At 35.3% G+C, this 25,444-nt stretch overlaps 1 protein-coding gene across 12 annotated transcripts in view; it reads right to left on the bottom strand.

Moving 5' to 3' along the window:
* Positions 1–661: 661 nt before the first annotated feature.
* Positions 662–25,444, bottom strand: part of LOC119084659 (trafficking kinesin-binding protein milt) — a 43,573-nt gene continuing 18,790 nt past the window's right edge. For 4 of the 12 annotated variants that reach the window (XM_037194730.1, XM_037194731.1, XM_037194728.1 and 1 more), the window contains 5 exons: positions 5,843–6,121; positions 4,185–5,096; positions 3,559–4,114; positions 3,320–3,498; positions 662–3,252 (listed from right to left, as the gene is read on the bottom strand). In XM_037194730.1, the coding sequence (XP_037050625.1) occupies positions 2,414–3,252; positions 3,320–3,498; positions 3,559–4,114; positions 4,185–5,096; positions 5,843–6,121 (2,765 nt within the window). In that variant the 3' untranslated portion in view covers positions 662–2,413. Of the gene's footprint in view, positions 3,253–3,319; positions 3,499–3,558; positions 4,115–4,184; positions 5,097–5,842; positions 6,122–6,970; positions 7,074–8,125; positions 8,460–10,249; positions 10,685–13,390; positions 13,710–19,178; positions 19,951–21,811; positions 21,831–21,998; positions 22,016–22,158; positions 22,625–25,444 lie in introns of those variants that run through there. The other 8 variants (XM_037194727.1, XM_037194726.1, XM_037194738.1 and 5 more) reach the window with 8 other exon arrangements.

Consider the following 25,444-nt stretch of genomic DNA (forward strand, 5'->3'; position numbering starts at 1 on the left):
ATTTGTTGTATATATGGTTCTGCAGTCTACGACAAATTTTTTTTTTTTTTTAATTTTTTCCAGTAATAGGACTTGCGTCACGGGCGCTATGCTAACGCGCGCCCTTGATCTGGAATTGCCACTTACTCTAAGAAGAGACTCAATTTCTGATGTACTGTTGCCTGCTGAATCGTGAGTATGAGACAAGTCTTGGTGCCGAGTGTTGTTCTTATTTCAAGAAAAGACAAACGAAAGTCTTAATGTTCAAAAAATATAATTTTAAATTGATTTTTTTATGCAATTTTCTGTCACATTTTTTAACAAGTGTCGTGTCAAGGATCAAACAAACAATTTTTTCTTTTTTTGTAATTACGCCGGTAAGTTCTTTATAATCCGATGTTTCTTTCTTCTTCTTGTTTTAAATAAATAAATTTTTTAATAAAAAATCACTTTAATAGGCGAAACAAAAATATACATTAACAACAGCACTGTGTGCACATTCATCGGAAACATTAACTCCTTTCAAATGAATCTTTACGGAAGAAAGATTGTTCGAAAGAGCGTTCAAATTTACGCTTTCCTACCGAATCCGTCCACATCCTCAACACAAATGTTTTTTTTTTTGTTTTTCTTCTTTAACGAAACGAAAATCATTTCCATAAATTTTTCTTTTCTTTTTTTAAATAATTTAAAATGTAAATTTTACGAAAGATTTTCGTTTTCACATTATTCTTTTAAACATAAAACTTTTCCATTTTTGTGATAATTTAACTAAAAACTACTGCAATAAAAGGCGCGCGAGACTAGAGAGAAGGGACATGTGTTCACATATCAAATAACTAAAATAAAAAAGCCAAACGATCCCTACGATGCTATTATGCATTTTAAGATAATGTTTTTATGTAAACTATAGACAAAGTTATTGTTTTTGTTTTCAACTTTATGTTTTTAATTATTTAATGTTGCTGTTGCTTTTAGCGTTTGTAGCGTTTTTCATTTTAAGTTCTTCAATCGTTAAATATTCTCTGGATAATAAAGTTTTCATAATACTCATAGTCATACTCATTTCAATTTTAATTTTATGTACATTTTCATCCAGATCGTTTCGTCCCACACTTCCGGCGAACGAATCAGCCATATACGTAGCGTTGACTCGTCTTTTTTTCTACAAATATTTGAAGTAAAATATCTTTCAATAACACGGTCAATGCACTGCATGCATTGGAAGTCTATAAATTATATAGGGAATGGTTGTAGCTAACACAGGAAATTGATTTGAGAGACGGCAGAGAAAATGAAAAATCGAGCTTGGTAAATGCATCGGAAATTGAAAGAAATTGCTGGCTCATTTTCATTATTTTCGTTTTTAAATCGTCTGCAAGATGTGAATGCATTAACGACAAGTTCAAAGAATTTTACAAACAAAAAATATTGTTTTCTTGCATTTCGAAAACTGAGAATGGAAATAGTGATGTGACTTCATTAAAGTAAACAAAATTTTCAGTTCACTCAAGTCACTTTTCCAAATTTTTTCGTTCTGGTTCGACTCCGGGCCTAGCAAATTTTTGGAAATTCATTTTCCAAAAATAGGCATTTGGTTCTACTCTTAAACGTTTTGCGATGGCTTTCAATGAAGAACCTTTGAGACTGTTCGGATCAAACGTGGGTCTATTCTCAAACTGACGTTTAAACGTCAAACAAAAATAAATATCCGAAGTAGTCACAAGGTTCTTTATTTCTTTTTACTAAATATTTGAGGAAAGATAAACGATTTTGTGACTTATTGACGTATCCATTTTTGTTTGACGTTTAAAACGTCACTTTGACATATGGAATAGACTTTCGATCCGAACTTTACATAGGAACGGGTCATTCACAACGCATATGACTGATTTTCATTCATCAATGCACTGATGATGCAAAATGCTAAATTAAATTTTGAAACGGACCATTTTGGAAAAACTATTGGCCTCGACTGTATGAACTGCTGTAGCGGCACTGTTTCAGTAAAACCATTTTGTTGTCCGTAAACGAAGCAATGTTTAAAATTTTCGGTTTGAGTTGCGTCATACCCAAAAAGCTTGGATTTATTTTGAATTTGTAGTTTTTTCCCGGTTCTTTGCATTCATCTCAGTGCATCAAAATTGATTTTTTTTTTGTTTGTTTCGTTTTTTTATATTCTTCTGCAATTGTGAAATTCGACTTTAGATTGATAAATGACGAACACTTTAACTACATAAAAATTAAACATAAAAGAACTTAAGAGCTACGTTCAATTTTACGGTTCAATTTTTCTAAAAAAAAGAGACAACAACAAAGTGGACAACGAAACGGTTTGACGAATAATTTTTTTGTTGTTTGAAAAAAAATCACTTTGAATGCTATGTACACATCATCGTAGCCCCCAGAGTCTACATCCTACAGTAATTGTAATTTACGACAACCCACCTTTTCTGCCGAAAAACAACGAACTAATACTACCGACAAAACTTTGTGCAACGGATTGCTGAATCGTTGGCCGTTCCTCTTTTTTCGGACTGTCTGCCGTACGTGAATTGCTTTCATTATTGCTGCGGCTCACCCGCCCCAAATCCGGTCGCATTTTGCCCGCCACTGTTCCCAGATCAGGCCGTTGACCATTCGCTCCATTGATCAGACCTCTTCTACTTTTCTGTCGTTGCATTTGTTTCAGTCTGCCATCAGCGGGTTGATTTACCGTTTGTCCAGCATTTAAATTTCGACTGGGAGACGGATGGTGCGCCGCAGGTTTCGACGCCGTTGATTTATTGCCTTCGATTCGATCAACCGAACTGGTTGTCGAACATTCACTGTTTGTATCACTGTCGAGGTCACTACCCGTAACCTGGCTCAATGCTGACCGAATGGATCCGCGATCGAAGGCATAACCGTCTTCACCTCGTTGTGAAATGTTTTTCAGACTAGTAAGCTGTGCCATTGGACTTGCCGTTCGAGAGCGGGCGCCCGTTAAGGACGGTGATCCTTGCAGTGCCAGTGGACTAATGCCGACGGGTTGATGTGATGTGATGATATTATCTAGGCCAAGACTTTCCACCTTTTCCATCAAACGGATGGAACGTAATGCTCTCTGTTCTTGACGTGACAGCAACACCTTGTTACGAGCGGACATTGGTCGTGATGATCGACTTGTTTCGCCAACAATTTTACGGCGCAGCATATCGGCACCAGAGCTAATAAAACCAGTGAGTAACGTCTGATCACGTTCCGGGGAACGAGAACGAGTTGGTGATCCTTCTGTTAAGTGATAAAACAAGATGTCAACTGTCAACTGTCAACGATAAATTATGCTAATGACTCTTACCAGGACTGTTGCATGGTGTTACTGTTGGAGAGTAATTAGGACCAGCTGGTGTGTTAAGTGCGCTTGGTGTGACTGCTTTAATGCCTCGTTCGTTTAGCATTGATGCCAATCCAGAATTAACAGAAAATGTGGAGCACGAATTCCGTCGTGATAAACTGTGCCGAGGTGTTTGTGGGGGACTAAAAGAAATGAAAATTTAGATTTCGGCTTAGAAGCGCAGTAATTTTCCAACTAAATACCTGGGATGCCTCGAGCTACTAACGGAAGCTAAGCGAGATGACATTTGTGACTGTGGTAAACTGGATGTAACGGACATACCATCGTCTGGATGCATTACTGTACTGTTTGTGTAAGTATAAACGCTGCCGTAGGTTTGGAACTGTTTACCAGGGTTATCATCAGCATCTTCTTCCACATCTGACAATGAATACATATGCAACCCTAATTCATCCAATCCACGTCCACCACGAATAGTAACTCCAGGCCGTTCGTCTAGCAATCCGCTTAAAGTGGGTGTAGCTAAACGGTTCCAGTGATGCAAAGTTTGTGATCCTTCCATTGGCTTGACAATTTGCAATTTTTCCGGAAGACGCCAGTGATTGGAAGATATACCAGACAATCCTGATGATCCGGTTGACATGATACTGTCAGGTGTTCGAATTCCCAACGGCATAGTCGGTCCCTCGTCATAAGTATAAGTTCCGGGTGGCGCATTTGACAACATTGAACGTCGCGCTAAAAGTGTTGCAGGAGTAAGTCGTTTCAAAGCCGCTTCAAGGTCCTTCGCTCCTGGGGCTGTAAGCCAATAAAAACCAATTAAATGAAACGTCCGTTGGCTAAAAACAAAAACATTTTGACAGTTTACCTCCAGGAACACCTTGTGGAGCCTTCGCTGGATAGTTGTCTTCCGAATCGGAAGTTAAACTTTCTCTCGAATAGCTCTTCGCACCCATGGAACTGGGATATGTGGATGCAGAGTAAACCGAACCTCCATGATTTGAGTTTTGTCCACTTCCAGGATAGGCGTAGGCTGACATTCGAGTCTGTGACGACGAACTCAATGACATAGCTCCGAGCTGTGACATTCCATCGGAGAATTGGCCAGTTTTTGAAGCACAACGTACTGTTTCAAACACTTTTTTATATCCAGGCACATTCGTTTTTCCGCCGCCGATACCACGGTCAGATGCTATACCGGAATCCAAACTATTATCCGAAAACAATGAGGATTCCATCAATTCAGATTGCAGTGAATCGACTGGTGCACATCCCATTCCTATTCCGGGAATGAAATTACTTCTAACCATGGGTTGGCCACGTTTTCTTTGGTTGCGCAACTGTTCTTGGGTCTCTTGCAACAGTGACAAGACTTCCTGATATCGTGCTTTAAATTCAGCTAATTCAGATGCCAACAAATTTTGATTTTCTTCGGTGATACTAAGCCGCGATATTTGCTCTTCATTTTCGCAGGTCAGCTGATGCAATCGTAGTTCGGCCTCAGCTAATTTCGCAGTTAAGTTAATGATTTGCTCATGTTGAAATTTGTTCTCTTCTTTGTAGCGTTCCAATTCCAAACTCAAACCGTCGTACTGATAGTTTGCACTATTCAGCTGCTGTGTTATGTCTTCCATTAGTTTGCGTTCAGCTTCTTCCACTTCATCGGTTTCTTTAACCAATTGCGTTGCCTCTGCCCGTAGCGACTTATTTTCGACCTCTAAACTGCTGATTTTGCGTTGCAACAAGTCCAAATTGATATTTTTCGACACCACTGGCGTGCCTGTAGTAATAGTAAACAAAAATTGGATTAGCTATGCGTAATAGTTGTCGATTAGATACACGTTAGACGCGTCGAACAACTAAGTCGTAACTGAATTTACCCGCAGTTGTTGTCATTTCAGACGAAAAATGATAAATGTAAATCATATGAACGAATTAATCAGCAAACAATTCAGATAACCGCAGTTTTTATTACGCTCAATTAATGATAACCAACACAGTCGTGCATTGTGCAAACATGTGCTGCTAAAATAGATTAACAAATTGTTGCTTCGCAGACTTATTTTTGGGATGTTTTCATGTCGTTTGTCTGTTCAATTTGTTATTCATGTGAAGATCAAAGAAAGGTGAAAATTTTACGATTTACGACACATTGCGTGAGTGAGATTATGATGTAAGTGAACTTTGATGAGACGGATGACATTCCAGTAACGATTACGATCTTAAGAAAACTTCTTTAGAATCCCCTGGACAAGTTATGAAAAGAACAGAGTCTGACAGTCTGACAACAATGCTGCCAAGGCTAGATTGTAGGCTAGATACGTTAGTTGCGAGAGAATTGCAGACTTCAACTACTTTTACAACCACTTGAGGATTTAAGCGAAAAAGTTGAACTAGTGGCAAAAGTAGTTACAAAAATCGTATCTAGCCTTGACAGCAGTGTTGCCAGACTCCGTTTTTTTACAACTACTTCAAGAGAACAAACAATTTTCGGTTAATTAAAATGCAACTTCAAAGTCCACTCACTGGTTTCGCTTCCAGCTTCCTCATCATTGGTTAAAGCTGCTAGCAATGCACTTTTCGTATGCACCTCATATGTGAGTTGCGCCAAATTTTCATTGGCCACCTTCACTTCACCCTCCAGTTCGGCCACACGATTTTCCAAGCGAGTATTTTGTGTTAGTAGTTCTTTGCCAATTTGTACGGTCAATTCGAGATCCTTTTCCTTTTCCTCTAGCAGACGAGTTACAGCTTCAATGTCATCGTATGTTCGGGTCATTTGGCTTACACGATTACCACATAAAACTGGAAATAGAAAAATCGGAAAATATTTTTAAAAAAAATTGTTTGTCAAACGTTGAGATGAAAATGAAAAATTTGGGCTAAAAATAAAATTGGGAAAGTTGACGCAATACCAACTGATTTGTTGCATAAAGGAAAGTCTAACAAAAAACAAACGTTTTCTAATTGCCAATTGAATTTGTGTGTGTTTCTTTTGTGAGTTGTGTTCATACATCTATGTTAAAGAAACAGAACGTTTTTTATCGTCGAGCTTTATAGTTTTCTAGCGTTCTGTGAAGCGGAAAAGAACTTTAAATTTGATTGTTCTTCAGCAATTGACGTTGTTATCTTATCGTCGATTACAAAACAAGTTTATGATAAGCGACAATAAGCCTGAAAAATACTACTAATCCACAGAGCTTATGACTTTATTTTTCATTGCTTAGTCCTATGCGTAGGAAAAATCAACGGAGATGTTTTGAAAATGGTTTTGCTTGATTATGAAATTATCAAACAATTTTCTAATACTAACTTATTGAACGATTGAACCTGCCCGCCTCCCATTCCCGTTCAGATTCCAAAAACTTTTGGAAATTACTATTTAATAAAGTTAACTAATGTGTTTAGTTGACAACAATGATAGTAAACAGTCTGAGTGTAAATGTTGAAAAACCTGCACTGCACAATAGACGGCAATAAACGACACAAATTTTCGACTATTTAATCTCCCGGATAGGTGTGTCCGATTAAAAAAAAAAACAAACGAAAATCTTATGTCTATGAATGTTGTTCCATTGAACTGTGTTATAACACTGTGTCGAAATAATTTAGTTTGATTGGACAAATATAAACCATAGGGATTGCATAAAGTACCTTCACCCCGACGTCTGCGACGGTCATTTTTCTGAACTGATAACGATGAACTAGCACTATCATTTCGAATAGATGAACTCGTTGATACTACGGAAGAGGCAGATTCATCGTCTGATGATAAATTCGATTTGGATCGTTTTTGTATTCCCTTGCGGAATGCCGTTACAGCACGATTCAACATTATTCAATAGAATGTGCACGTATACACATGAACAGGGTCTTAGAGAAATCAGATTGATTTTATTTAAAAGAAATGAATCACAGTTTCAGTGAACTTGATAAGAATATGAAAGCTACACAAGCTGCACTACATTTTCACTGACTTTGACCCTTTTAATCAATTTATGTCCAATACTCTTATCAGATCACTCTGCAGTCTGCAGTCCACTTAAAAGATCAACATTCGGCCATTTAATAATCAAATCGATAAGAACATTGGATGCACTATTGTGCAGATGCAAAAATGCAAAATGTTAATGACATTGGATGCTGCGCAATGTAAACACTCAATTATCCACTGCCGATTGATACAACAAATTCTTATTCAGAGCAGAATCAACGGATTCGAAATAAATGAACAAAAAAAACAAAACTTTCTACCGAATGTGATTTGTTGGAAATGAATATGCACTTTGTGAATACATTTTATTACCAGCCGAACCAATAGTGCATTAGAGAATGTTGAGTTAGCGGGGGAAAAAATCCTATAATTAAATTAACGTGCAGTTGATGCAATTATTTCGGGCCGGTGCTCAAACGAGTCTTGTATTGGTGGACTTCAATACTTTCAGTGTTTTCATTCCACCCGAACTCGTTTAGTTCGATTTAGAATCGATAAATTAATGTCAAAAGGTGGCATTTACAATTCAATTCGGTATTGAGAGTAACCATGACTGGAAAATGAGCGTGCTAAGAGATCGGATACACAGACTGATTTCTACATCGGCTGTACCCGTACACTGTTTGATATTTAACTTAAGGTTAAACAAACAGATGTGACGTGAGTATTCTCTACTGCAACTGTTCGTGTCGTGCAATGAAAATCTACGAAATGTATGTGCTAGACGATTATTGATTTTGCACAGACGTGAAGAGTAAAAAAAAGCAAATAAAACGAAAATCGATCTTATAAAAGGAAATACTGAAAAAATCCACCTCTGTTCTCTGATTTTATTCAATCACAATAATAGCTATGCACACCAAGTTTAAAATAGCTCATCGGTCTATTCTTATAAATTTCACAACATTAATCTGATATTTATGTTTTTCGTCTTAGTCGAATATCTTATTTTCACTTTCACCGAGACGTATGTTATGCAAAGATGCACCAAAAGTTATTTTTACAAGCAAAACCAACACCGAAAATATATAGGTGCCAAGTTCAATGCTATTTCGGATCACCAAAAGAATTCGATGTTATCAATTTGAATGATTCCATCGTATAAATGCACGCACTTTAACGAAAACAAATTCAGAACATGTTCTCTGAAACAATTTCATTCAGTTTTCGCGAACAGATTTGACATGGTTGAACTGAATGCGAAAACACTTCTAATATGGCTCCGATTCTGTTAAGCCTTTTGTGTCGTAGAACAGAAAATGGAGTTGTGTGCGAGACTGTTACAGCGCATGCCACTGAAACAGGGTGAAATTTTTCATGAATCGAAAATGGGAACGCCACACATAAACATATGAAATAGGGATTTGACGGATATTTCACAACAGAAAGAAATGTTTTGATATTATTGGGTAATGTTATGCGGCTTCCGATTTATTACGGACAAGTATTAAAGCAAAACCTAGTGTACCATTTGTACCATATAGTTCATGTGAATCGTTTAGTCGAAAATTGATTTTTTTTAGAATGCCGGGCAGTAAAAATTGCAACTGGAATAGAGAATATTTCGCAAATTAAACTTTGCTGCCACCAACCGTCGCACTAACGGAACTGCAATTCACTGTCTGAGAGACCTATGGTCACACATGTCCATTAGCTGTTCTGGTATTAGTTTACATAAAGGTTTAAAGTATTTTGACTGCTTTTGTGGAATGAATGTCGACACGGAGATCTATCCATACCATACGTTCCAAAAAAGTGAACAAAAATCTCTTCTAATATGGCACAATTATTCTAACCAACCATTGCTCTTTAAACAAGTACCATTGAATTCGCTATTAGTCCACTATGAGACTGATCCTGAGAGATAGAACAGCTCTGCCACTGTCCTGCCTATATATTAGCTCGAGCAAAACACTTCAGTGAGCTTCAATGCAGGGTCAATAAAAAACCACTCAATATAGTGCTAAACGTCGCTATTGGGATTGGCGGCCAAAGTGCAAGGAGCTACTTCTACCTTTTCTCATCCTATCCTATAGAACGCAAGTACAATTAAAGTAATAGATTTTACTTTACTAGTGAGGTAATGTAGCCATTCCCTCACTAGTGAAGACCCTTTCCCTCGCTCGTAAAGTAAAACGCCATACTTTACACGTGAAATAATTTGATATCTCGTATCACGATATCTGGATACGAGATATCAAATTACTTCACTGGTATAGTAATGTACTATTTTCCCCTCTTTTGTAAATTATTAGATCAAAGGAACTGATAGATTCGTTGAGCCTGTCGCCTGCAAAGGGCAAAAGAGGAATCAGCTGTATCTACTTTCAAGAAGTAAAATTCTGATAAGTGACCTAATAGAAGCAGCTGGTTGACTTTGAGGTTTTTTTAAGTGACTGACTCATTTTCATAAAGTTTCAACAAAAATTGAGTCACAAGTCTTGCTGTATTACATTTCATCGCTGTACCGCTGAGAATTTATCGAAATAAACAATTTAGCTGTAAAAATGGAATGGTAAAAGATTTACAAAATTATCTAAATCCAATGAATCGGTTAAAAGCAAATAAACTGAACAGTTTACGAATAGTCGTGACTATTAAATTTTTCGCAAACAAAATTAGCTGCACCAATCACTGGTAAAAGTAGAAATAAAAGAAAGAAAGAAAAAAACTGAAAATGAAACTCTTTTCGCAAATTAATATCATTTCTCAATTTCGATAATAAGCAGCTACCAGTAGCATTACCATGATATTTATTGCGATTAATAATACGATTAGACATTGAGAAATAAACAAACAATAGAGACACGGTTGCTGATACCGAAACGGTAATCGATCGTTTTGCATTTTAATAGATGATGCCTCCATTTTCGCGGAACCGAAAAAGCGAAACAAAAATTTAACTTTTTCGTTCAGATAGAACTGACCAAATATCATACCTTCCAACAGAAGCTGTTCGTTATCATTTTCTACAGTATGATATGATGTGCTACACTCGGGACGATCTGAACCGTCATTCTCTTCATATTCATCGAATTCATTTTCATATTGCAATTCAACACATTCCCGAATCGGTGTGTCATCCAAACTTTCCGGTTGGCTCCTGGCATTCGCGTCTATTCGCAGAAACAGTTCGGGCGCTTTAACAAAGTTTTCTGATTCACTTATTCTGTTATTAGTTTCCAGAGATTGTGCTAGTTCTACACTTAATGGTACGTTATGCGAATCAACTTCGTCGGTCTGGAGTGGCATTTGGAATGCATCGTAGGCCTCGAATTCATCGTACTCTAATAGATCACTGAAATCAATAGTCGAATTGGGTTTTGACAGTTGATTGTTCGTCATTTTTTTCGCTGTTTTGTTGCATGCTTCACTTCACAAAATTTTTTAAAATAAATATTCGTTGGATGGGACCGTTAACTTATTTCAATTATGCTGGTTAAAAGTCTGCTAAGGCACATTTTCTCGAACACTTAAACTGTAATTAGGTACTGTTGAATTGATCAGAATTGAACGAAAATCGTAATACAGAAGAATAATGATCAACTTAAACAAACAACAAAAAGTACAAAACAAAAAATCAACGAAACAACGAATCCAATCCGATCTCGAATGGTGTTAAAAACACACTGTACTTTTAATTGAAAAATTGTAATACCGAAGTCAAACACAAAAATGTATTCGCTCCAGTTGTGAGCAAATCATTTAGTGTTGCACTCGAATAAAGACAATTGAATTATTACAACGGCGTTAAAGGTTTTGTGCTAACGTGATAAAGGTGGTAGAGCATATTAACAATATCTTAATCAAGATTATGTTAATTGTGTGAGAGTTTAGACTAGGCTAGAGAGCCGACTAAGAAATGTCGGTAAAGCGGTAAAATGGAAAAAATGCCAGCGGTTGAAATATCAACTTCAAAGGAAACGTTGTTGTCAAAACTTTGAATTTCTGGCAGAATTTCCAGTTGAGTCTCAGGAGTCCCCAGTGCAGATTTTTTTTTCCTTCTTGTCCACAGTTTAGAAGAAAATTGAAAATACATCAGTGACGGCAGCTCATCGGCGGCTCACTGGTCTGTTTTATACAATATAAATTATGATATGATCATGCTAAGATATTCGAATTTATTGAATTTTTCAATTGTTTACACACTACTATTGCTACATGCCTTTTGTCGTCGTCAAAAATAGAATTTTTATGAACACTCAAATAGGCACAAGTCATTGGATTTTCACAAGAAACGAATTAAAATATCAAATTCAATGATACACTTCCCCCCTTAGCTTCCGGCAATATAATACATAAGTAAAGTAAAGTGCGTGATCTGCTCGCAATAGCAGCAGCAAAGGAATCTAAATGATGTGAAATTCTATCAAGACATAATGATGAGAAATTGTTATATCATAAACTGAGTATGGGAGAGTCATTAATTAATTATGGATCTGTGCAGTTCAACGTCACTTAAGAAAATGAAATAATTTTGCTTAATTGTTAGCATTTGCATATACTACATTGAATACAATTTGCATAGAGATGAGGTTCTGCTTAGATCGATGCGCTGCTGATTGTGAATGTAACTGGATTTCTCATTCATGCATTATGCTCTAGGCCATGACCTTAACATGCAATTTTTTATAATGTCCTGAGATTTTCTGCTTTTTATTAAATTATGGTTCACAAATAATGAAGTGACTGTAAACAACCATTATGAAGTCATAACTTAGGAAAGAGGTAATTAGTAGGAAGCAGGAAGTCTTTAAGCGTTTGCTACTTCAAACGAATTACTTTTAGATCCAAAGGACATTAACTTGTTGTATATGTGAACAATATAATTATTAAACGTAAAGCGTGTGCAGAATCAGCAACAGCTGAACATTGACAGCTGGTTGACAAAGATAATATCTTTGTATCGAAAACAATTCAAAGGCAAGCTACATACATACGTTAGTGTCATCTATGTGCGCACATAACACGTATGACTGTAGTTAACTCGTTGTTTAGAATGTCTTCTGATTGTATATTATACAAGTAGAGTGTGTTTGTTGATCAGCTGTGTGAAGTTCAGCTGTTGCTGATTATGCACAAGCTTAACGTTTAATAATTGTATATCAATCGAATCTTGAAAGGAAAATTGTTGTCGGTCTATCCGTTCTCCACATATAAGTCAGAACATGTTAAACCTAATCAACATTGTACCAAGTCATGTCATGTATTATGTTGTCTGATATTTATGGCAATATTTTTCAATCGATTTCGGAAATCAAAATAGAAGCAAACGTAATAGAATTCGGATGAATAGCAAGTCTAATATTAGCAATGTTGAACGGGTCGACATGCAAAGTTGTTAAAATCGTTGCATATTGGAGGAGAAATTCGATTAAAAAACAATGTTACACAGTAGAACACGGTCTCTGATAACTTCGTACATAAAAGTTGGAAGTACCTCATAAACCTAAGTCATTTGCTATGGATTCTTGTCAACTCTCTTTATGCATAAAAGTTAGGTACACGGAATGATTGCTTGTTTTGCCGCTGTAAATGCTTTGCATTTACGATGCACAATATGCACGCGAATAAAATTTCTTTAAAGCAATCAACTGAAATACTTTAGCGGCTGAGTCATCATATATTTTCAGAAAATATTAAAGTCACTAATCAACCATACAGCCACCGATACTATAGCTGAATCACAGAACTAGTTCCATGCAGACAGACAGACAGAGAAAAGAGAATTTTAATGCGAAATCTACAAACTCGCAACAATATGTTATCAACCTTGGAGTGCAAATAGGTTTCTGTTCAGTCAGTCCACCGAAAATTATTAATTGAACACGTTAAAAAAACCAAATCAACAGAAACCGAGAAGAAAAAAAAACAGCGGAAAAAAGAGCAATGTATTAGTTTTGAGCAAAACTCATGTGACCTATGAACAATAATTTATGATGGAAACAGCTATGGGTATAGGTGCAAATCTACAGAGACCCTGACGTTATACACAATGTAAACACCGAGAATTCGGTTTCATAATTGAACAAATAAAAAGGAAAATTATAATCGAAATAAATAATAAAAATGATTATTACCAAACAAAGCATAAAAATGTTTAAAAAATTATTAAATCCAGAACGCGATGATCAAATACCAAACAGAATCAATTTTAGCCTTTGGTAAACAATTTAGTTCATTCACATGATTTTTAAACATTCACGAGTGGTGTACACAAATTTGTTATGAACGTTAAAAAACTTGATTTTTTTTCCGTACACTAGAATTTATACAAAAATAAGAACTAAAATTTGGAATTTTCAATAACACACTCATCGCATAACGCGTAACTCTGACATTTTTGCACAATGTATATTTTTCTGACAACTAAACCACTCCGTGAATAATCAACATCCCAGTCAGAAAAACATTACAAAGTACAAAGATGCCATCTGTTATGGAATAGTCGAACAAAAGGTATTGAAATTTTGAATTGAAGTACAAGGTATTGGTGCTGTTAAACGATTCACAACATCTTCATAGTTATTTATCTAGCAAGGTAGGTATGAAGGTATTTTTTCGCACTAGAAGTCGATTGTCGACCCGAGGCGAAGCCGAGGTCGACAAGACGTCGTGTGCGAAAAAATACCGGCATACCTACCGTGGTAGATACAACGTTTTTCGCAATTTCGGGCCATAATCACCTTTCCAATGCAAAACATGTCCTACATTTTGTTCCAAAATTCTTGTGTTTACAGAAATTCATTTGAACGATCAAGAAGGCTGCATTATAATACACATTGCAATGTGATGTAAAGAGACGCGTTGAATGAAATCGAGTAGTCAATGCTCAGTATATACGCTTCAACAATACGTTCGGCATAATTGTGTGACTCTATAGCCGAATGGCTATAGTCGCTGGTTTGTGTTCAAAAACCTTTTGGTGTCGGGGGTTCGATTTCTGGTCAATGCAAGATTTTTATTTATAAAAATTTAGCCTTCGTTGAAGGTAATAGGTTCTTTAGCGTGCGAAAAAAAGTTGATATCGCACTGTGTCCAGGAATACAGTGAAATAAATACCTTCAAAACGACATTGAATGGATGCATGGAAAGGTGATGATTATGGACCGGAATTGCGAAAAAAAAAAATAGTAAATTTTAAAATGGACGCCGTTACAGTAAGGAGGTGATAATGAGTAATGTATGTATATTATTACAAGATATTTATTATCGACAACAACTAACAATAGCCAAGTAATCTGATTATAACGTTCATTTCTTGTAGAAAATCTCTAAATTAATTGAAGTAGAAGATTTTGAATAAAACTTATTTAGTTATTACACTGTGATCGGCTTGTGATTTCTGGAAGATTGTAGATTTGGGGAATAAGTCAACTAACGTTAACCTGTTACAGACGGCTGTCATCTGTTATCGACAATGCAGGAATAATAAACGACAAGCTCTGACTAATGCAAAAACCATGTTTAAAACAAAAGAAGTAAAAGATTTATGAAATCAATCTGTAAAAATCTTCGATCAAACGAAGAAATAGTTTGATTAGTAAAACTTGATTAGTAAAACTGTTAATCAAGTTCGGTTATTCCAATTGTCACCTCTGTCAGATCAATAACAAAAAAAAATGCAAACGATTAATTTGAATGAATTGTGACAAATTCGATGTAGAATTTCGGTAATGCTTTAAGGTTTGCGCTCGATAATTGATAAATAATTGGTCAATACGAAAAAGTCGATAAATCGATTTTTTTTTGATTTGTCACTCATCGAAAATGTTAGAATAATAAATAATTAATTCTGTTATTTTATATTTTATACTTCCTGGGACTGCAATTCGTCCAAGCTGTTCAATTTTACTACTCGATACCTATCACGTGGAGAAAACATTCAACTAGTTAGTCTTGTAGTTTCCTACCCGAGTCCTGATCCAACACAATATCACTCTCATTGGGTCACAGACACGTAGTGAACAAGATGTTAGAAACTTGTTATCATGGCTTGGGTGGCAAGTAAAAGACTAACTAGTTGGAAGTTATGAAAACCTATGGGTGACCAGATTGTGCTTCCAAAGAAAAAAAAAATTGTGAGAGGAAATTCTTAATAAGTTGTTACCGTTGCCTGTTGTACCTTCCTGGAGCGAGCGAGACAAAACCACTTTTCTGTGTCTCTCTCGCACCAATGTAATTTCCATCTAACTTAGAAAAGAAACAGCTCATGATACTGACGTCCTAGAATGTTTTTAGTGCTTAACAATCAGGATGAAAATCTACCTAATAAGGTTTTTGGACACGGATAAGCAGAAACTCAAGGAACATAAAAACATTGATTCTAGGCTTTGTCGTGCTAATCCAAACGCTTCCACCGTGATATAGTTATTTTCCTAAAATGCTTCTTTAGCGAATGAAAGGTTTCCAGCTCGAGCCTGAGGCGTGTGCTGGAATCGAATTCGCTAAAAAAACATTTTAGCAGAAGTTAGGAACAACGTTTTTCCTAAACGACGTGGGGAATGAGTCGCGATATTTCAACACTAGTTAGGAAAAGACTATTCCATATGCTCATCGAAAACAATATGAGTGACATCCAATTGTAAAGTGAATTTTGAAATGTATGAAATATTGTCTAAACTCTAAACGATTGTGTGTTTGTGGCACGGGCATTTAACTGACAAAGAAAAATGAAAGTGTTTGCAAATGTCATTGTTGCGCTTATCGGATGTAACGATTCTAACTTTAATGGTTTACCGAAGCAGTAAAGTTGTCCCAAAGGTTTACTACACCCCTATAATAAATCTAAGATAAGTATTACTGTAGTGTCAATAAGCTTGGCAGCTAATGGTAGAATTCACCAAGGGATGATATAATGACTTTACTATTGTGCCAGATAAATTAAACTTATCACGTTGACGACATAGTCACAATAAAATTGGCAAAATCAATACATTGATTTTTGGTAGTATTTTTAGGTTAAATAGAAGGACATTGCTTTTCAGCTTTCAGGCGTGGTTTGTTTGTCAATTCATCATAATAAATGAGCTTTCGCTGTAATTCTAGTTGTTTGCATGATGTCATGAACGCGAATTGTTCGAATGTATATATTTATGCGACAGCGATTGTTCGCGGCTGGTTTTCGTAATTTTTTAAAATGATTCGAATGTAAATGAATCAGTTGAACAAAACGTGGTGACGGACAATTACAGAAGAAATTTTAGCGAATCTATTTTTAGGACTGCAGAGAATATGGTAGATTCTTGTCAACGTTATTTTTCGTTTCAATCTCCTTCACATCTTTTAAGTAAATATTTAAAGCGTCAACCGCTAACGAATCTTTTGAATGATTAATTTTCGAATGTGCAGAATTTTTTTTTGCAAAGCCAAAGATTAGCTCATATTTTGTTGAAATCAAATTGTCATGCTGATTTTTACCATAGCCAAATGGCTTAAGAGGAAATAAACTAATTGAATTAATTGAATTCGTTAATACCCTCGGTTACACCATTCGTGTATGCTTGAGCATTTTTAATGAACTTTTTTCTTTTGTCAGAAACAGGTACCACAATACGAGTATTGGAATTGTTTACACTCTCTGTGGCATTCTGTTTTGTATTGTACATTAAACCAACTGGATTCAAAATATAATGCGAAGCATAAAAGCATATTACAAAAACGCGTAAATAAAGTCAAGTCATTGACTTGGTAGCAAATGATTTAGCGGCTAGTTTATGTGTTGCCACAATGAGTTTCAAATGTGAATATTGAATTTCCGATATGTATGCAACTGCGACACGTATCAATCCATGAAAGGTTTCAATTAGTGGAACGTTGCAAGCATATGGATTGTTGTTTTATGTTGTACAGAACTTAAAAGGATTACCACTGGCCCTTAACCATTAACCATAGCAAAACGAGTATTATGCATTTCACAAAGACACAATTTTTTCGTACTTTATAATACGACGAATAAAGTTGATAGCCTTCAAACGATTGTGGATTTGAAAAAAAAATTAAAAATAAAATTACAGGGAACGTCAGTGGAATTTAGACATCAATTTTATGCATTTATATATAGCTGGTTCTGTCAGACAAACTGTTAATACGGTGAATTAGTTACATTCACGTCCAATAGGGTGTATCGAATTTTTAGAATTTTAAGAGCCGCGATAGCCTGTGTGCGGAAAACGTAGATCATTGAAAACTAATTCCAGGCATATGGTTGATGGATCCGAAGGTGCCCGGGAAGAAGTCCCCCCGGACGACTTTAACTTTCAAATGGTCATAACTCGGAAAGTTGAGAGTATTTCTGAAAACAATGTTCTAGCAGGATGTAGAGCGTTAAAAACTCTTCAAAACTGCCAAAGAAACCAATGGTCCAAAAGGTGTGTCTGTCGAGGTTTTCTAACATCAAAAGTTCGACATTTTCGTTTTTGACTTTTATTTCCTTAGAGACAAATTATTAAGTTTAGCTTTTGGCATGAGGTTGTAGAGGAGGTCGAGTACTACCAGTACACTAGGCATTGTCCTGGTCGGCGATCCATCCGAAACCACTTTTTCAACATTTTTGAATGGACTTTTTAAGTGTACCCACGTCGCCAACGAAGCCAGTGCAGACAATGTAACCGGTGTTGCTGAGTCGAGGTAACCTTGGCCAGTAAGTGCACATAATATTCCATAACAGTAGCTGAACTCTTTTACAAAATATTTGGGATCTCGATGTAGCACATTATATTGACACGGTATACCACAAAGTTCAACCTTTTGTAAAAATATCGAAAAATGTGTATTTGCAACGAAATCGACTTCTTACTACTGTTCGTGGGTCAAATAATTAATTAAAACGATTATTTGTTGTTTTTCTCACAAATTTCACTTTCTCAGATTTTGTAGCACAAAATGTGCTACACCGAATTCATAAATATTTTGTAAAAGAGTTCAGCTACTATTATGGAATATTATGTGCACTTACTGGCCAAGGTTACCTCGACTCAGCAACACCGGTTACATTGTCTGCAATGGCTTCGTGGGCGACGTGGGTACACTTAAAAAGTCCATTCAAAAATATTGAAAAAGTGGTTTCGGATGGATCGCCGACCGGGACAATGCCTAGTGTACTGGTAGTACTCGACCTCCTCTACAACCTCATGCCAAAAGCTAAAGTTAATAATTTGTCTCTCAGGAAATAAAAGTCAAAAACCAAAATGTCGAACTTTCGATGTTAGAAAACCTCGACAGACACACCTTTTGGACCATCGGTTTCTTTGGCAGTTTTGTAGAGTTTTTAACGCTCTACATCCTGCTAGAACATTGTTTTCAAAAATACTCTTAACTTTCCGAGTTATGACCATTTGAAAGTTAAAGTCGTCCGGGGGGACTTCTTCCCGGGCACCTTCGGATCCATCAACCATATGCCTGGACTTAGTTTTCAATGATCTACGTTTTCCGCACACAGGCTATCGCGACCCTTAAAATTCTCAAAATTCGATACGCCCTAACGTCCATGGTAAAAAGAAAAACGAAAATTTATGTCTAAATTTCACTGACGTCCACTGTAAGACGTAAATTCCTCAGTCAAAATATTTTAAATCTAAAACAAACTCCGACAGTCATTGAAACTTGGACCATGACCAATAAATTGTCTAAAAGCTCTAACTGTAAAAATTTCTACTGTCGCCCTCAAGTGGTTCATAAGTTGATGAGTGTATTTCATCGAGGAAAAGGTTATAAATCTAACACTGGCGTAAAGAGGAAACTCCTAAACTCCTAAACGCCAGCCTTATGTGACATATATAAATCATAGAAATCATAGAAACGTTCCATCATGTCTTGCACATATACATCTCTGATTCCAGTAAAATAAAAAATGAAAATGAAATTTACCTCTGTCAATCAACAAACTGCGAACCACCTTAAGATAGAGTCTCCCGTTCTCTTTTGCTACATGATAAACATATTCAGGATAGTCTCCGTTTTGTTGCTTAATATCTTCAGTCAACGGAGTTTCTACTTTTTCCGACGATTTATTAGATAACTCAACGCCGTATAAATGCTCAGCCAAAGGCAATTTGATATCACCGTCACGATCACTTGTATTCGCCTCCTTCATTCGATCAGCCAATTCTCTAATTCGTTGCCGTGCTTCTAGTTCTAGCTCGAGACTGCTTGGGCTATCATAGCTCTCTTCTCTATCATAATCGGATGTTGATGATTCTTCGCTGATCGCTCGAAGGAACCGATCATACTTAGAAACATCCAAGTACTCTGATGACTTATCGGCTAGCGAGCTGCAGTGTAATAGGTTTCTAATGTCAGCACTACTGAACCGTTGATGGCGCACTTGATTTGCTAATACTTTAAAGGTGTTTTCGAATCCACTACTTGTACCAGATGGATGATCACTAACTATGTGAATCGATTTCCAGTCCTCCAACAAACCTCCGCTGTAGTCGGGGTCTGAATGGGAAGCATCTTCGTTGATGAATGTACTGTTTAAATTCGGCTCGGATAACCGTTTCGTAAATACTGTGTTGTACTCATCTGAATGAGCGTGATGAGGTGAAGTTGAGCTCGAAATTCCATTTTCTGAATTTTCCATTTTCTTAATTTCAACATTTATATTTAGAGTTTATCATGCCCGCTGAATGTTACCCTACTGAATGTCCATTAAGTAAATTTTTCTTTTAAAAAGAATTTGAATGGGAAGCGATAAAATTGATGAGAATTTGCAATTAGCACTGAGTCAATAAAATGTTAACCGATATCATCACAACGAATACTAAGCTTAGATTAGCGCCGAATTTGGAGTAATTCCATCAGTCTCTACAAATTAACAAATTATACGGCCAATAAATTTACTAAAAGCGATACATTTCACCTGAATATCATTTAATGAGCTCCACATTTTTAATGAGAAATAAATTACGTGAAAATGTTCTACTTGAAAGAAACCTTTGTTCGATTTTTGTATAGACCGTTTACGACGCAAACTAATCGATACAACCGGTCGTATAAAGTTTATCACACGCCTTATCAGATAAAACTGTCGATTGTTTCTATATTTGAGTTTTGTAGAAATCGATTGTAAGAGCTATCGAATGGTCTACTACCTACATTCCGTATACAAATACAACCAACACCGAAACTGGTGTTTGCTTTTTACCCATTTTTTTAAAAAATAATTCATTTATGAGCAACAGCATTTTCATCAATGACCACATTTTCCATAATTATTCAGTTTCAGTCACAAAAATGGAATTCTAAAACGAAAATGACGACAAAAACATAATGCATAGACGGTACACATTGGACATGATGAGATTGTTGGCAGCACACAGTGTTTTTGTTTTAATATTAGAATTTACAGTTGTGTCATTTGCAAGCAGTGTGCGACATGGGCGTATGGGTACATGGTGTACCAATTCGTTTTGTTTTATTTCGGAAATATGAAGAAGATACAACAACAAAACATTGATGGTAGCAGTTGATGACTTATATGACAACATCAAATAGACTGTAGTAAACAAAAGACTTATGGTTATGTCAAACAGATAAACGTTTTATCTATTAAATATTTTCGATTTATGGAAATATTAGGCAATTGTAGAAATGAATTCCTTGGGAGAAATGGATAAACGAGTTCAAACATACAGAACTTCTGTTTAAAAAGTCTTCTCATGCAAAGCAAATATTTAGGGAAAAAAGTGGGTAAACAGAATGTTTTTAGTCTTCAGCAGGAATAGTGGGGACAACCACTGATAGAACAAACTAAAGTACACACAATCGGATCTGTACTGTTCAATGCTGTGTTGTATGCGTATAAATTGGTATGCATCTGAGCATTCTCTTTCTTATTGTGAGATTGTTTTAGACAGTTCATTGAAAGTGAAAGAATATTTTCGCTTTTATGAGATCCTCTCGCCTAATTTTACTTCAAGTAGAACAATTTTTCGCCCAGAGCAACATTTATATGCTTAGCCATTTTTTTAAATGTTTGGAGTGTTAAAGCACCTGTTAGAATTTTTCATTTTGAGACAATGACATGACAATCTGTTCCACGAATATAAAGTTGATGTAATCAGTGGATGACTGTAAAGAGTATGAAATTTTGACTCAAGCAGTTCGTCTGATGATAAACCTTAGTTCAAAATCGAAAGAGAAAAACGAAGAGACGTGTAACAAACTAAACGAAACCAAATTCTACGGTCAGTGAATCAGTCGGATAACGTCTTATACATTCGGTTCTTTTTAACAGAATTATATAAAATGTTTTGTGTTTGCTTTGTACATTACATTTAACGAAAATTAGAGGATCACATTTTTCTGTTTATGAATCAACAAATCAATCTCAAGTTCATGCAATGATACTAATACTAAGTGTACTCTCAATATAAGTATATCGGTGTATTTATGAAAAAACCGATAAAAAATTGCTTTATCGAAACTTCTTCAACAATTCGTTAAGTGGACAATGTTAAACCTTTAACGTCTATATCAATAATTACAATTATTATTACCATCAAAAAACGTTAGCAACACAGCATGTCGTGTATAGCATTCAATAATTAACACCATCTAATGAAAGACATAATCTGTGTTGGTAATAACACCATCAACGATCAACGCATACACGCAAACACATTCGTGAAATTTGTATTTTAAAATGAAAAAAAAAATTGGCATGTTTCGCATATCGCATATTACATTTAATAATTCATTCCCATTCGCAATAAATTGTTGAATTGGATTGAGACTGGGAGAAATTTTGCAACATTTTAATGACTCAGGCAATTGATGCACATTACATTCGGAAAAAGGCCGACAAAAAATTGTTATGAAAGTTGTTGGCTTTACGAAAAATTACATAAAATTCGATTCTTAATTTTCAAACGAGTCTCATGTCACTCCAGCAATAATCAGATTTGTATCACCAGTTATTAATTATCACACAAAATATTTTCATCAAAATTAAGAGACACTTAAATCACACTTAATAATTCGTTTGAATGCATTTCGACATCCGAAATTGTTAGGAATTTCTAAGCAAATATGCCGCGTATTTTAGAATGAACTTCAAAATATATCTTTAAAATTTTTCTTTAAAATAAACCGAAAATTATACGCACTCTCCGAATGTTTGGAACGCATCTAAAAATAAATAGTTTTTTGTGTCTTTGCGAACCAAAATATATAATTGCTACAGAGATGTACGTAAAACATCGAATTCCATATGCTTTTATTATAAGCGAACAGAAGCTAAAAATACATCACGTGAAACTAACTGAATTCGTACACGAGAAACACGTCCGGACCGCTCGACTGTTTAACGTTTACTAAAAGTTCAAATTATGTTCGAGTGAATTTTTTTTGTCGTTATTTTGTTGGTGTGGTAGAACAACTCGTAGACCGTACGTACAGCAGGAAAAAAATGTTATGATAGAGATAATGATATTAAATAAAACTGAGTTCGTTGATAAAGTAACTGTTCAATTGATCTCTGTATACTACACATTCATTGCGAGTCTTGTTGTACGAAATGTAATAACGAGAATGAAGGAAGAGAGATTTTCTGTATGGAAATGTAAACATTTAATAATGATAATTTATTAATGAAACCTGTCTCCAATCGAGTCTCCAATGTATTCATGAAGTACTCACCATTTCGAAAAATTATTTTTGTTTTAAAATTTTCAATTGAAATAGAGCTGTCAAAAATGTTGATCGTTTTCGTAGGTAGGCAAATTAAGGCTAAACGTCGAAATAATCTGCAAAGTTCCTTTTGATCGAAAGAGAGAAACTTTTTTTTATAAAGAAATGTTTCTTTAAAATTCTTGAATCAAAACTAGTCTTTTCGACCTTCGAAGCATAAGGGGTCATTCACTGGGCCTAAAATTATTGCCATACATACTAGGACAACAAAGCTAAACCTACAAACCTAAGGACATCATCAAATCTTTCTATATACAGTAGATGTCAGTGAAAATTAAACATGAATTTCAGCTGTTTTTCAGCTGGTCCACTCATACAAACAAAAGATCAAGGTGAAATAGTTACAATCACGCGCGTGGTAGTGGTAAATCCGTATAAAGATGTACTCGAGCAGTTTGGTTTGTATGAGTGAAAATTTATGTCTTAATTTCACTGACGTCCACTGTAGTTTGAGTCATGTGCGTTAAGTTTCAAAAAATCCCAATACTCGTTCCTATTTGCTCGGCAAATTTTATGACAAGATGACTATGCCATCTGTTAAGACAGGTGTTGAGTTTTTTTTAAATTAGCAGCCATCGCTTTAATGGTTTTAAATCCATTCATTGGCAAGAAACTTTACGATAAGCCTTACCAACACCCAGTCTTTTCTGATATTTTTGTGAGGAAAAATGATATTTCGTAGATGGATTTATGGTTTTTATCGTCGTAATTTATGCTCGTCGTCAAATTATGTTGTGTTATTTCATGTGATCGAGAAAAAAGTCTCTTTGTTTAGTCTGTGAACATTAGAGACCAGAAGCAACACCTATGAATTTATAGTGATTTCAGCACCTGTTGCTATCTCCCAAAAAAAAGCATACAAAACTGCAGTTCATATTTACATTACGAACCGAAAAGTTACCTGCCGATGACCTTATAAAGAGAGTTTTACAATTGGAGTGATAAAATAGACAGTGACAGTCATACAGAAGTTTGTTTCAATATCATGGGCGCGCGTTAGCATAGCGCCCGTGACACAAGTCCTATTACTAGAAAAAATTTCAAAAAAAAATTTTTTGTCGTAGACTGCAGAACCATATATACAGCAAATATTGAAGTTCTACAATTCAAATCCAAATGGCTCCAAATTAGCTTTAAAAAAAACTAGGCGTCCGTACGAGTTCAACGAGCTATCACACGTTCTTGCAGCTTAAAATTTGGCCACGCAATAAATCTTCCAGGAAGCCCCATTTCCATACATTTTGATCAATTTCAGTACTTTAAGCGAAATGAAAAAATCCTACGTTACTTTGTTAGTCCGTCCGTCCGTCCGTGTTTCCTATCTTCTAAAGTCTTCTTTAGAATTTCTTGAAATTTTGGGAGTAGATTCTAGTCGTCATTCTAAGACATTCCAGAAATAAAATTTGGGGGGAACGGGCCTCGTGTGGATGTGTATGGTAGAACAAATTTGTTCGCTTTTGGTAAGCTTTGCTCACCTCAAATTTTTTTCCTAAATTTTTTAAATTTTCCAAATTTTTTAAATTTTCCAAATTTTTTAAATTTTCCAAATTTTTCAAAATTTTCAAAATTTTTCAAATTTTTTTAAATTTTTCAAATTTTTTTAAATTTTTCAAAATTTTTTAAATTTTCCAAATTTTTTTAAATTTTTCAAAATTTTTTAAATTTTTCAAAATTTTTTAAATTTTTCAACTTTTTTCAAATTTTTCAAATTTTTTCAAATTTTTCATACTTTGCGTACAAGCGCAGAATGCGTCACCTACAGCGATATCACTTGTTTTGGAAGTATGCACAGGGACTTGCGTCACTTTTACTCTTTGAGTGTTTTTGACTGATAAACTAATAGATCAATGGTTAGCAGAACCTTTATGGTCAAGAGACTTACTTGGGGGAGTGTCAGTTTGTCAGTTAACAGGTAGGTAAAATGTACGTTCAAATGCAATAAAAGTCTACCGTACAGTACTATTCGCTGAAAAGATTAATATCTCTTCGTTCAAGAGACGTTTGTATGTTGTCAATGCAATTAAACGAAAAAAAAAGGTAAATTTCTCAATTCATTTGCAATGTTTCGGTTTTTTAAAGAAAAATTAATTTTATTTTTCCATTCGTCTAAACTGAAAGTAAATTTCCTATTCGCTTGTCGCGAATTCACTGTACAAAATTGTATAATACTCGTCTATCTTCTGAGCAACAATTAAATCAAAAATGCTAAAAATTTCACCTCTTAACTGAACGTCATATTATTTACAATTATTCATCAACACTGAATAACTCAAAAAAAAAGCTTCGAATATTCATTTATTGTTGATTGCTGGATGTGGAGCATATCAAATTAACCATAGTTCTCACCATTATTATGCTAAACGAAAATGAATTGTGTGAATTTGTGATCTTATTATTCGCCAGTAGTCGCTTTAAAGAGTTTTATAATTGCTACACGAATA

Source organism: Bradysia coprophila, unplaced genomic scaffold (assembly GCF_014529535.1).
Source record: "Bradysia coprophila strain Holo2 unplaced genomic scaffold, BU_Bcop_v1 contig_87, whole genome shotgun sequence".
In the NCBI taxonomy this organism is placed as follows: Eukaryota; Metazoa; Arthropoda; class Insecta; order Diptera; family Sciaridae; genus Bradysia; species Bradysia coprophila.